The 13,580-nt window shown below is 43.3% G+C and overlaps 1 protein-coding gene across 2 annotated transcripts in view; it reads left to right on the top strand.

The window, feature by feature from the left end:
* The first annotated feature begins 8,137 nt into the window (after window positions 1-8,137).
* ldlrad3 (low density lipoprotein receptor class A domain containing 3) overlaps window positions 8,138-13,580 on the top strand; it is a 90,779-nt gene continuing 85,336 nt past the window's right edge. For both annotated transcript variants that reach the window (XM_084365018.1, XM_084365017.1), the window contains exon 1: window positions 8,138-8,620. In XM_084365018.1, coding sequence (XP_084221144.1) covers window positions 8,566-8,620 — 55 coding nt within the window. In that variant the 5' untranslated portion in view covers window positions 8,138-8,565. The remainder of the gene's footprint in view (window positions 8,621-13,580) is intronic.

Below are 13,580 nucleotides of genomic sequence, written 5' to 3'. Positions count from 1 at the left end.
GGGTGAGCTTCAGGCGTGCTTGAGAGGGAAGGGAAATGCAAACCGAAAATGCTGCTTAGAAACTTTCTATTACCGCGCATAAATTCTCACGAGGTTGGAGTATGTTTTGTGGCCACGTGGGACTCGTTTATAGGTGAATCACGTTGCTTCGCAGCATTTCTCCGCTGTTTTGAATCCGAGTGGCTGCCTCCATGTCGTCCAGTCGGAGACATGTTGTCTTCGCACTTCAAAAGATGTCCTATATTTCAACTATGTTCCAGTTTCCCTCTGCAATTGTTTAGACGCTTCTGGCGGGTGGCCTCTTTATCAGTCTCAGTGTGTCAGTGCTGACAACCGTAAAGATGTGTGTGTGCAGACTGGTGTTACCTTATGTCACTGTGTGTCACAGCCTGTAGCTCCTCAAGGCAACAGTACAAGTCATTTATTTTAGTGTGCGTGTGTCACCGTGTAGGTTTTATGTGTGTGTTTCTGTCAATAAATGAAGAGATGGGAGTTGATATTCGAATATGAACATTTCCCATGGTGCTTTGGGTCCGGGGCCCAGCAGAAGTGGGAATCGAGCTGGTAATTCTTCACAATGTGATCAAAGGCCCGACTCTCGGCAAGCTCCCCGACCACCCGCACGCCGTTCCTCTTATTTCCCCTTCCCTTCCCTCCCCTCTCCTCGCTGCTCCAATCATAGCCCAGAGCAGCCAGGCGTGTGTGAGAGCCCCCTTGGCGCTGTTGCTTATTATCCCTGAGTCGTGCAGATCTTACTGGTCCCGCCCGACTGGCGACCCCTCACTGTGCTGACTCTTGCCCCTTCAAACCCAACTTCCTCCTCTCATGGTCAATCTCCATGCTCTCGCTGCACCCAGATTCAAACAATTTCTTTCACTCCTGACCCGTCTCGAAAGCCCTTCAGGCTCCTACAGTGCTGCTCCCTCTTGCCGTCCTCCTGCGTGTAGTCTCTCAAACAGTTTTGAACTCTCTACATGATCCACTCTATCACGCCCCTTGACGAAACCTCTCCTAATACCCATAACTTTCAGTTTAGTTAAGATATTTCATGCTCCCTCTCCTGCTAACCCACTTTTCACACACCCATCTATATTCATGCACTTGACTGCTGAATCTCCTATATGAACCGATTCTTTCTTCGCTGCTCGCTCCAACTTTCTTTTGTTCTCGATGGCTGTCCACTGCTCCTTCTGTTCTAATTCGCACTTCAATAGCTCACACACGTCACTCGCTCACTGGCCCTATGCATATTTGTTCATTCAAGCTTTTTCGCAGACAGTCAACGCTGCTGTAATATTCTCAAGGTCACTCTCAGTGCTACCCTTCTTCAAATCTGGGTCTTTTTATCTAACACAAATACAGTATAGCCTTGAGCACCGAGCAGTCTGATGAAAAATGCAGAATAGGGGCCAGGGCATGGCAGGAAGGCAGGGAACTGGTGGCCCACTTTGGCCCATGAAAAAACACCTGAGACAGTTTGTGGTCCTCTAAACGAAGGCAGCCTGCAGGTTTGAGCAGTGGGCCATGCCAAAATGATTGCTCTAAAACAGGCCAAGCCTGCTGGGAGCTCTGGTGCCTCTTTTCATCGCGGCCTCATTCAATCACATGACCTTCTAGCCCTGATGCTCCCGTCTGTCCTGCCGTTTTCTTCGCCTGTCTCGCTCACTCTGTGATATTAACGCTCCTTCTGCTCCTCAATATTCTATTAGATTTTGTCAGCACAGCTGGCCGCATGTTCCCAGACTTATGCACAATTGAGTGGGCTCAATTCTTTGATTCTGTTTAATCCTCAAGTCCATTTTAATGTTGTCTTTGATAGTAAGAGTTATAGACTTCAGTGTGAACAACCCTTATGATGAGACTGAATTCTAGAGACATTATTCAGCGAGGAAGCAAGACACCAGCAACTTTATTCAATTTTTAATGCTTAAGAATTTAATTCTGGTGTTTGTGAGCCCCTGACCAGAGGGTGTTTTGACCAAAAAAGTCCTCATACATAAACGGCTCATTAGTCCATTTTTCAGTGCCTTCTAAAACATCAGATCAGACACTAAACTGGCAGGCAAACATTGTTTTTCTGTTCCTTCTAAAACAACGCGACCATTGCAAGCGAGTGTTTCTGATTTGCCACCTTTTAGGGTTAAGGTTTGGGCGAGGTTTAAACATCTAAAACGACTTTGTTGACGTTAGAGGAAACCAATGCCGACTGTTGGAGAGGGGATGCAAATCTCTCTTCTGTGGAATCAAAGTCAGACGCTTTGTATTCCCAGCTGAGCTCCTCTCTCAGAGCTGTTGCAATGCTACACCCGCATACTACTTCTTCCTTTGCTTCTGAGACAGAGCGATCCTTATTTACATTGTCCCAATAGGCCACATATTGTGAAAAGCATAAACATGTTTTTCTTTAAACGAACCAACAATGCTATTGTTTTTTTGTTATTGTAAGGTCGGCAATGTTGAATCATCCACAAGTCTGTCTGGGTTGAAACCACTGTTGCTGTTATGACTTTTAGCCTTATTGCGTTCGTAGGCTGCCTTCAAACTTTTCCAGTGGTTCTTGATTTGGTCAATGTTTCGGTGGATTCCGGCTTTGTTCATCTTTTCAAACACTTGTTTGAACCACTCGTTGTTTGAAGCCCTTCAACCATCGAGGCATTCATCAATCTTTCACTCCTTTTAGACCTTCAATAAATAAGTTGTATCAGCCACAGAGCAGTCTTGTTTCGCTCCTGACATGTTTTTGTGCTGAAAGGAAGCAACATCTACCTATGATGTTACGCAAACGTGGGGCGATCATGCACAGAAAGAGTATATCTACTCCAACCAGAGAGAAATGACAGGGATTTTATTCAGATTAGGCCGGATCAGTCTCTGCTGGAGTACTAGGGTCCATGTAAACGCAGCTAATGACTTTGGAGATCCCCTGACTTTGCAGCCATCAGCAGGTCGAAGCGTTCATGTATCCAGTGAAATATCTTCACATCTACTACATAGACTGGCACACTGAGTCTTTGGTAGTCCCCTGACTTTTCATCTTGCATCACCAGCAAGCTGACAGTTCGAGTTCAAAGCAAAATGTCTCAATAGTTAGCTTGCCCTAAGGTTTGGCTTTGGACATTTAAGCATGCTGCCCACATGATGATATGTAATAGCTTTGGTCGTCCCCCGAGTTTTTATCAGGTCAGAATTGAAATTTGTCCAATACTGTGGTTTATGATCTAATGCCTACAAAACTAATGAATTCCCATCAGCCTCGGTTGCGCTCTGCTGCGTTTAGCTTAAAAGCACCATTGTAGCACCACATAGAGCCTCTCAGAGGACAGTCCCAGTCGGACACACTGCCCCTGGCGACTCTGCTCCCTTTAATCATCCATTGTTTAAACTCAATTGACAATAATTTTGTCATTTAGAGAGACATCTGAGACCATCCGTGCAACAGTTTAGTTTAGATTTTTGCCTAAAGAGAGGTATGAAACCTCAATGAGTGCTCACAGTTAACCAACGTCTACTAATCACGTATAAGCGAGGGAAGATTACGCAAACGCTCAGCCGCACTTGACCTTGTTTAAGGCTGCTGTTTAAAAATGCCACTGCCTGTTGTTTGGAGACCAGATGTGATAGACTACTGCGGCCCTGAGAGTACCACGGAGAGTAAATCTGGCCTGTTCCAGCTTTATGTTGGAGCTCATTCGGATCGTTATCCATCAGAAACAACTGCTGGCTGGTTTCCAGTTAAATGACTTGTGTGCAGTCTTGTTTTCTGTGTATGTTTTACTGTTAAAGAAGAGTAAATCATTACATTAAATCGATCACTTATTATTGTTCTTATTAACTTTTCTACTGAGGGTTGTTTATTACTTTTTACAGCGTGGGTTTTAATGACATTCTCCATTAACATACACAGCAGGGAAGCCCACCAGTTATTTACAGCTACACGGATAGCCCTGGGAATGATCCTATTTTCTGTTCTTAATTTTTCCATTGCAATAATGTTATGCTAATGCTATATTTGTCAGTCATTATCACCCTTGTTTTTGTTTTTTTTTTGCAATCTGCTGTGTAACCCATTCCAATCTGTACATCATTTTGTCGAGCTCAATTAAGAAAGTAATTGTTGATGCTCCAGGCGTTCCTCACTCAAATTGTTATTGGCCCCTGCCTCTGAAATCCCAAATCAATATCTGTTCCTCACTTGATTCTCAGCTTGGGCCTTATAGATTGACAGTTGCACACACACACACACACACACACACACACACACGCACACTACCCTTTCTATCTCCCTCTGATTCAATTGTTGATGCCTATCTGATGTCTCTGCAGTCGCAGCAGCACTGGGCCAGACATCAGCTTTGCTAACTAATGCCAATGGAACAAGGCATTGATCACAAAATTGAATGATTATTCAATTAATGCACTTGGAGGAGCATGAAGGAGACTCTGAGTGAGCATGAGTGTGGGGAAGAATACCAGGAATGGATATCTGTGCAGGTGTTTTCATAGGATGAATTGCATTTGAGTGTGTGGTGGTGTTTATGGAGATGTGTGCGTTGCTCTAAACATTCGCCACTAAGGTCAACTTCTTAATGGGCGAGCGAAAACATTTGCTATAATCATTAGCGCATTGTCCCTTAATGTGTCCTCTCTCTTGTTTTTTCCCGCTCTCCATTGCTTTCCGGGCTCACAAACAAAGACGTCCTTCGCATCGCCGGTTATTAAATATAAGATGAATGTCAAGAGAGTCGCACTAGAGAGTGAAGCTGCCATCACCGGTCCTTTTTAGGGGCCTTGGCATTCAACAGCCACCTCGGGGGCAGTCTGACATGACAAGGACACATCATCCTGAAACTCTCATGAGTTGTATTATTGCTCTCTCATCCCTCATCTCACACTCATTAGATTAGGTGATATATTAGCATAGCTCTCGCTGACAGCGGCTTCTCCTGTTGGCAAACTACATACTTTAAGTAATACCCAGACAGCTTGCGTGTAATACTTTGTAATACACTGTAATACCTTTGAGTAAGGAGGAAGATTTTATGCAAATACAATAAGTACATCTTTCTATTACAATATCTCCCTGATTTTTTTTCTTTCCTCTTTACTCTCAAATCATCTCTTTCACCTTCTTCGTCTCTCGCTTTCCTCATCCACCTCCTGGTACTTTTCTTGCCGTCGGTTTCATAACTCATTCTCCGTCTCCTCCTCTCTGAGAGTGTTTCGTTCTCTCTCTACACACCCACACACACACACACACACAAACTCACACAGTCTCTCTTTGTGTTGCTCGAGTTGTACATCCCCTTACCTCTCGCTACATCTCTGGCTGAATCTCTCTCTCTCTTTCAGTGCCACCACTCACCCACAGGCAAAGTCATCCCAGGTTGCCATGCTCCCTCTCCTCCGCCAATCAGATCGTCTCACTACCTCAGAGTCATTTTCCAAATTTGGCCACTAATTGGGTTTCTCCTGCGATTAAGTCAATAACAACCTTCATATTAGAGTTTAATGTCCCCTAATGAGTCCATTTGTTGGCCAGCGGCTAATTAGGTCTGAGCTGTTTATAGATAGCCCAAACTAATTGATGGGCATGGCTGAAACACTGTGTGTCAATCGGTACTGTAGCTGAGCACTTTTCTGCTTTTAACTCGCAGCCCTCCAGTGCAGAGGCCCCCCAAAACAGATTATACCGTTCTGGTTCATGGATCAGGCTGTATAATTTGTGAAACAGCTCAGCATTAACGTTAATGATAACTCCAGGGGAGCAGAATAGAATCCATTAAACATTGACTGACAAATCGTCTTCCTCCTCAACAAGCATTTAGCTTTATTAGTGTTGATTGTATTCAGGATCGCTGCTGAAGGGACCTGTGTCTGCTTTTGTTAGCTGTGGCGATCACTGAAATATTCATATCTGCCAACTGTAGACGTTTCGAGAGCGGTTACGCAGTGTACACACACAAACATCGGGACTCATCATAACAGATTGAAATACATACGGCCCTGCAGGCAACGATGGGGGGATGCGAGGACGGCGGGCCCCTGCAGAAGCTATCAAGTCAGAATCTCCGACAAATTTTTTAACAGATCCGACTGACATGCCAAGACCCTCCCCCCTGGAGTTTAAGTCTGCACGAAGCTGTGGCTTGATAAGGAAGCGAGTGGATGAATATAAAGTGAGCTGGAGGAGTCTGATATTGGGACTCGCCCCAATCATGCGCCTCCAGGTTAGCATGCTCTCAAAAAGGAGGGGTTTGTTTGAAGCAAGGTGGTCTGTCTGCACACAGCTGCAGCTCTATGATAAAGAGGAGAGAGGTTTGATAGGTGAAGCCTCCCGTCCGTACATCCCTCTCTCTCTGATTCAATTCAACTTAAATTGGCATGAAAACACCAATATGAAGCATGAGGGTACTTTCTCCCTTACTTTCTTGTGTCTTGTATCTCTCTGTATGCAAGCGTTCTGTGCATCAATGCCCGGACAGTGCTGTACGAGGGTTGTTAAATATTTTAGTCCTCGTTCTTTGAAAGTTCCTCGAGCTGAGCTTGAACGGGAACATCAACAAATACAGCTGAAAAGAAGAAAATCTCTTTTTCCACACCAGGAAATTCCTTTCTTTGATTTCCGACAAGTCTTTGCCTCTTTTAACTTTCATCAAGACAAACCATCTGTTAAAAGGATTGCTCTAAGTAGTTTCCCCCAGTGCCATCTGTTGCCTCCGTACCTATTTTTTCCTCTCGGTTTCGAAATATTTACATTCCTATGGAAAAACGCCTCAGCAAACGAGCAGTATTTGGCCAGATTCTGATGAACCGGCAACAGGTCAAGTCGCACAGCTGGCAAGCCGCATTCTGGCTTATCATACGGCTAAAACACGAAACGGGAGATCTAATTAAAATGTATGGATGATAAAATGAAATTACTGGTGTGAAACAGAAACAAAAACGGGTATGTGGTGGTGGAGACTGGTTGGTTAAATGGAGAGAGAGTACATGAAGAAACGCCCATGTCAGGTGAATGGAGGGAGCAGGGAGCGAGGTGAATGAAGTGACAGAGCGAGGCCCAGGTGATCGGCCTAAAATAGTTTAAAAATGTGAGAGTTTTGCTGCAGGCAACGCTCTTTTAAAGATCCTATTTGAAAGATGATTGTGGAGTCTCATTCCCGAGCTGTCAAACACTGTTGCTCAGGATATTCCAGCCCAAAGCGTTGGTATTTGACGAGTTCGGGGAATGAGACTCAATAATCAACTATCTTACAAACTGGACCTTTAAGTAGTCTGCTTCACACTCCCCAGCTCTTGCAGGCAGACCCTGCTCAGGGCCCGTTCCTCACATTGTTCTGTTCTTTGCTTTTGAAATGGTTTTGTACCAGTGGGTCAGCCATTTATATTCATGAATAGCACACTGAGCCCAAAAGCAGAAATTTCAGATTAAAGCTTATTATTGAAGACGATGTACAAGAACTTCCTGAAAGGCCGAACTGAGGGGAACGAAGTCCTGGTGCCGGTTGGTGATTCATTCATTTTCACTTCTGCTCGTATTGATATCATTTCCTGTCTATCATTTCACTACTTCTGCTTTATTCTTTGTTTTTCTATGTTTTCCTCGCTGCTTTTTATTGTATTGCATTTTGTCATGTATGGCGTTACTTCACTTTTAAGTTGTATTTTTAAGCACAATGACACTAAAACCTGTGGTATGAAACGTGCTATATAAATAAACTTGACTTGACCACTGAGCACATCAATCTATTCTGGCCTCTCTAGTCACGACAGATGTGAAACGTTGATGACATTGCTGCACATGAGGTGCAGTAAATGTAAAATGCAGTTAGTAGGTAGTTATCTTTTATAATGGGATATTATGCATTATGTGCTGTCCTTGCCTCTTTTGGTGTATCTTATGTTAAGGTTTTTTTTAAAGTTTTTGAAGCAATAACTCCATGTAAAGTTTAAAAAAGTAGCCTAATTTTGGGGAAAATGAATGTGGAAGTGCTTGTAGCTTCATTTTCTAACTTAGCCTCCTAAATGTCTGTCCCCTCATTTAATTTCTGTAATAAGTAAGTAAGTAAGTAAGTAAGTGAGTGAGTGAGTGAGTGAGTTCACAGCCGTTAGCTAACTTACAGGAGTAACGGTGCAAGCACACAGCTCCCGGTTTAGCTAGCAGGGGGACCGTTAGCGGTCCCTAGCCCGCAGTTTGGAAACCGCTGTCCCGGACTGGCCGACCTCTGCTCTCCGGCTCTCTGCCTCCCGACTCCGCCTCTCTCTCGGCACCAACACACGAGCGACCGACTCCCCAGCCTGCCTGCCGCCACCCCGAAGCCCCTTCCAGCTCCAGCCTGAACTCCCTGAAAACCGGACTGCCGACGCGAAGCTACGTCGCTCCCAAGTACTCGTGATTATGTCGGAAGCAAAACTTTAATAGGAGAAGTACCGGCGGGAAGGATTAGCTGCACCGGGGGAAGTTTTTCTTCTTTGCCCCCAGTTTGTTGGCCCCGCGGCGGGGCAGGCAGGACAGTTAAGGGCAGGCCGAGTTGGGAGGGGAGGGGGGGAAGAAACGGAGACCGTATGATGTGGATCTGGTACCTTCTGCTTGGTTCGGGGTCCGGCTCAAGAACTGTTGGTAAGTTTTTTTTTTTTTTTAAAAAGGCACACGGAAACTAATGTTGTTGTCCCGCTACGCTCCAGTGGACGGTGGGTTAGCTAGAGGAAGGAGGAGGAGGAGGACGAGGAGGGGGAGGCATGTAAAATCCTCTGAAGCGTTCAGTCTGTGGCAACGTTTCAGTTATAACCTCCTCACTTCTCGTGTGAGGTTGTTTTTTTTATCCCCTTCAAACTTATTTGAACAGCCTATATGAGAAGACTTTTCATTTCCATCGACTGGACGGGTATTTTCTTCTCATTTTTGGGGGGCAGGAGTTGGGAGTTGAAGCAGCAGCTCGGGCTGCAGTTTCTCGAGTTTTTCCAAGCATGTCGGATGCATTGCACAGTGTCCTCCTTCACTCCTGCTGCACCCTCCGTGCCCATACCCCCCCCATCTACTGTGTGTTTTACTCAGATAGGGTTATGGTCTCCTCCAGGTTAAGTTATGACCGAGAGGTTGTTGACAGGACGGTGTTGACAAGTCAATCTGTTCCTCCTCCTGCCCCCGCCATGGCAGCTGGGGGGGCCCCGGTGGTGGTGGAGGACACTTGTAAAAAGAAAAAGGCTGAAGGAGTTTACACATAGTGCAGCCATTTGTTGCCTTTACATGCAGCTGTAGTTTTCAGCTGGTGACATCTATACACTGGTTATTACAGTGTGCTGAAAACACTGTCCATGTGATGGCCTGCAGTGAATATCCACACTAACTAATGTGAAACAGGTGTGCGATATTATGATGATAAAGACTTATATATTATAGGAGTTTGTACATCTTCCTCCCTTAGAATAATATCTGCACATGCGACATCAAACAATGGGTTTAAAGCCCGGCATGCATCAACAATATTAAAGTGTTAAATGAAGTATAGGTGAGCTGGACTTCCTCCTGCTGATGCTGATTCAACATCAGAATCAGAAACAGCTTCATTGGACTCCAGTTAATTTTGCTCTCAATGTACAGGACAACATTCAATCTAAAAGAAAATGTACTGCAATTAATAGGGAAATCCATCTTCATGCAAAATATTATTTTCTAATTTGATAGCAAGACTTTAAAGGTGCAATATGGTTTTATTTGAGTTTAAAGTCTTCAAAATGTATATGAACTTATCAACAAGTGCGAAAATATCACAGCTTTGACATCTGTGCAGTTGCAGAGATATCGACTGAAGTTAGCATGCTAGGCAGCTAGCCCCTAGCCAGTTTGCACCAAGCCCCCAGGACGAGCGCCAGGCTTTGAAGCCAGTTTTCTAATGCTAATACAACTGCTAGCTGCAGGGTTAACCTAGCTTACGAGCTGGTGATATGCTGCCTCCTTTTTGTTTGGAGTATGAATATGACAGGAGTGTAATCAAGTAAGCAACTTTTCTGTCACCATTATTTGTGCTAAACCTTAAATCTGCAGTATGCCGAGTGCATTGAAATGTGTTTAACTGCTTTTGCAGGTGCATTGAATGGGTGTAGCTACAAAAAATCTGCTCATGGTACCCTGGAGGACATTTTGACATGTCGAAGTAGGAAAGGCACAGGTGCAAACAAAAAAATTAATGAAGGCTTAATTCCTTTAAGCTGCTTTGGTGGGACACTTGTAACACCTGTGCTTTCCCCTCGGAGATTCTTTATTATTGCTTCAGTTTTAGGACAAGCCTCTGAAGGCATTTGTTCTCTGTGTAAACATACACAAGACCTCTGAAATTTATGTCAACTTTTAAATATAACACTGTGTTATTGAGAGCATGGAATATTACAGCAGTTTGTCTGTTTCTGTACGTGCCCATGAGTAGGCTTTTGTCAATGACAGTGACAGTAAAGTGTAAATAACATTACATTAGGTGTGGAAGAGAGATTTAGTGTGCCGAACTGCTGCCAAACCCCACCCTAGTTTGCTCTATTTGAGCAAAGGAGCTTGCACAGATGATTGATGTCAGAAATATCCTCCCAGAATATTACTGTAGTTTGTTTTCTTCACTATTGCTTATGTGTTGTCAGCTTTGAATAAACAAATTGTGTTTCAGACTTTTATTAGCTCACAGCCTTACCCAGGCAATAATAATGTCAGCTAGTGTGTGTGTGTGTGTGTGTGTGTGTGTGTGTGCTGTATCGGTTCCTTGGCCAGCGTGTAAGTAATAACAGAGCTTAGTTATTAATACAAGGTGTTATTGTCCTCTGACAGGGCAGTGTAAAGGGTTAAAATTTAGCTTACAATTGAGCCAGTAATGTTAGGTCTAAATTGGGGCGTCACTGTAATTAATCTGAAATAAAGCCAAGATATTAATAAAAGGTCTAATGCATTTTCAAAATCTATTTCGGTTTTGGCTGGGCATCATCACCTAGGCTATTAAAATGTTAATCACAATATTGACATTTGAAGATATGGCTGTGGAAAATCAAATTGGAAGAATTTCCCACCCCAAGGGGTCTGTGCTAAAAATAATAAAGCAAATAGAATATGTATGAATTGAGCAGAATTTCCATAGTATGTGCTTCATGCACAAGCTTGAGGGGTTTTTTTATTTTCAAATGTGCACTGAAGAATCAAAATCTCTTTCTAACTACGCATAATTGCAGCTGTGAACGATGCAAATCTGCAGACATTATATGTGATTGCATATACTTCCCTGCACAGATGTAACAGAGGTGTCATGTGAAATCAAGGCACGGTAACTTTTTTTTCAGTCATACAAACACTCAACAACAGATTCATTTAATTGAATGCATTTCCAGAGCACAGTTTAAAAATCACAATTTGGATGATTATACCTCATAATGGAATATAAAGTGTGCCTTGCAGATCAGCAGAAATAAGTCTTTACTCAAGATTATAACTGTCATAACAAGATGAATATATTGTAGCTCCTGTTTTAAACACTTAACAAGCCATACAGTATCAAGGATCATTTATCAGCCGGCTCCAGTCAAACTGAAGAAAACATTCACAGTTATGATTTTTTAAAAACTTTGTATCAGTGTACTTTTGGTTCATTCTTTGTATCCATTGGTCCTTAATATGTTTTGGCTCAAAACCTGTGTTCCAGTGTTGGTACAGCACCTGTCCCACAGTGATGATGAGATATCAAATCTAGTAATCTTGTACTCCTTTTCAGCCAAAAGACTTCACAGACATTACGCTGGACTGGATTCCTAACCTTGCAGCCTAGATGCTAGATGGAGCAAGATGAGATAAATCAGTGTTATGTAATATGAGATTTAGCCACCCGACCCACAGACAATGGAATGAAGCAGTGCAGTTACAAACAAAACTATGAAATTGTGATGTGTCCGATGTATTGGAGCTTTTCAGCTGGTCTGCTGGGCCATGCACTGTGGGTGGGGGGGGGGTATTGATACAAGTAAATTGAGGTACAAAGTCGGAAAGATGAATTAGCTTTGCATCAGTCGCTTCCCCCATTGTACCCGAGGATGATTATTGCTTGTTTAGGATCAGCATTGTGATATATATGCCGACTTCATAAATCTTTGATTACATTATTCTAGCAGCCAGTGCCGCCTGGATTAAATATCCTGTAATGTAGGTCTTTTACATATTTGTGTGTGGTGATCAAATACTACACTGTCACATTTTAAATAGTTAATATATTTCAAATCCTTGCTCCCAGCTACCCCTCAAGTTAAAAGCACTGAAATCAGATACAGCACAAAAATGATCATTGCATGTCCTTGTCTGCCACTTAGTGTTTTAATGAACACATAGACTGACAATTGGACCAGTTCCCTTTGATTTAAATGCACCAATGAAACAAATGAGAAAGTTTGAGCATGTTTTCACGTGTTCAAAGCCTTAAATTACTTGTACATCTGTAGTATCTACAAGTTGTCATCAGTATTTGTATATATGATAAATGCAAAAGTAAAATTCTAGCCTGCTCTATATTGGGAGTTTGCATCTTTTGGATGGGGCGCAGTGATGTAACTGCCATCTGTGAATATCTGCACTGATCCATGTAGCAAGAATGATAGATAGCTAGATAATGTTCGACGTTTTCAGTCAGACTTCACTGGATCTTCCATTACAGGCAGAGTGGCAACCAGCAGGCCGAAGAGTGATGTTTTACATTTTTGGGGGAAGTATTTTGACAAAATAAACTACATGAATGTGCAGTGCAAGCTATGTAATGTTGAACTTGTGAGAGCGGAGTGGAGAAGATGTTTGGGGAGAGCGCAGTGAAATTGTGGGCTGATCTGCAAAGTGCCAACTAGGGTTGGGCCTGTGAACGATGCCGTTGCCAGTCGCTGATTATATCATGATTTAGAAGGCCCAATGCCAGAGCCTCCTCATTATAACTAGCTGTTTAACTTTGTTTCAAGCTTCAAAGGCAGAACACAGCTTAGTTATGGACATGTGGTGCAGAGACAAAGATGCTTTTAAACCTGGATGTATGTTGTGGTAACAGGAGACAGTTTCCTCTGCTCGATGAGATCAGTTGGTGGTTGTCGTCAGCACCATCCATCACGATCTTTCATTGTGGACATCGTCATATGCCAGTTTGGCAGACATTAACCAACCCTAGTGCCAGCAAGGTATCCATTACGACTGACTATGTTGTTTAACATGTGTCGCTAACCCTTATCCCTACCCACATTGTGCTTGGCTCTTCATTCCAGACCCTATCCTTACATTGTACGTAGTACTTGATATCCATTTAATGCAAGTACTTGACCATGAAAATAACTGAAAATGCCGAGTCTTAGAATGAACATTCTCTTGTGACTACTCTACTATTTGTCTTGAATAAACGACCTCTCGGAGCTCTGAAAGCCCATGTTTTACCTCAGTGAGAAATTTGGTAAGAGACCTTGATGCTTTACATGTAGCTGTTATGCTCACAGAGTGGAACACATAAGAGGTTAGTTCTCCCACTCACCCAACACAAGTGTACAGTACTGTAGTACTGCAACACAGTATCTGCCAGAAGCCAACC

The sequence above is a fragment of the Pagrus pagrus genome (assembly GCF_965226575.1).
Source record: "Pagrus pagrus genome assembly, chromosome: 10".
NCBI lineage: Eukaryota > Metazoa > Chordata > Actinopteri > Spariformes > Sparidae > Pagrus > Pagrus pagrus.
This window is presented reverse-complemented; position numbering and strand designations above follow the sequence as displayed.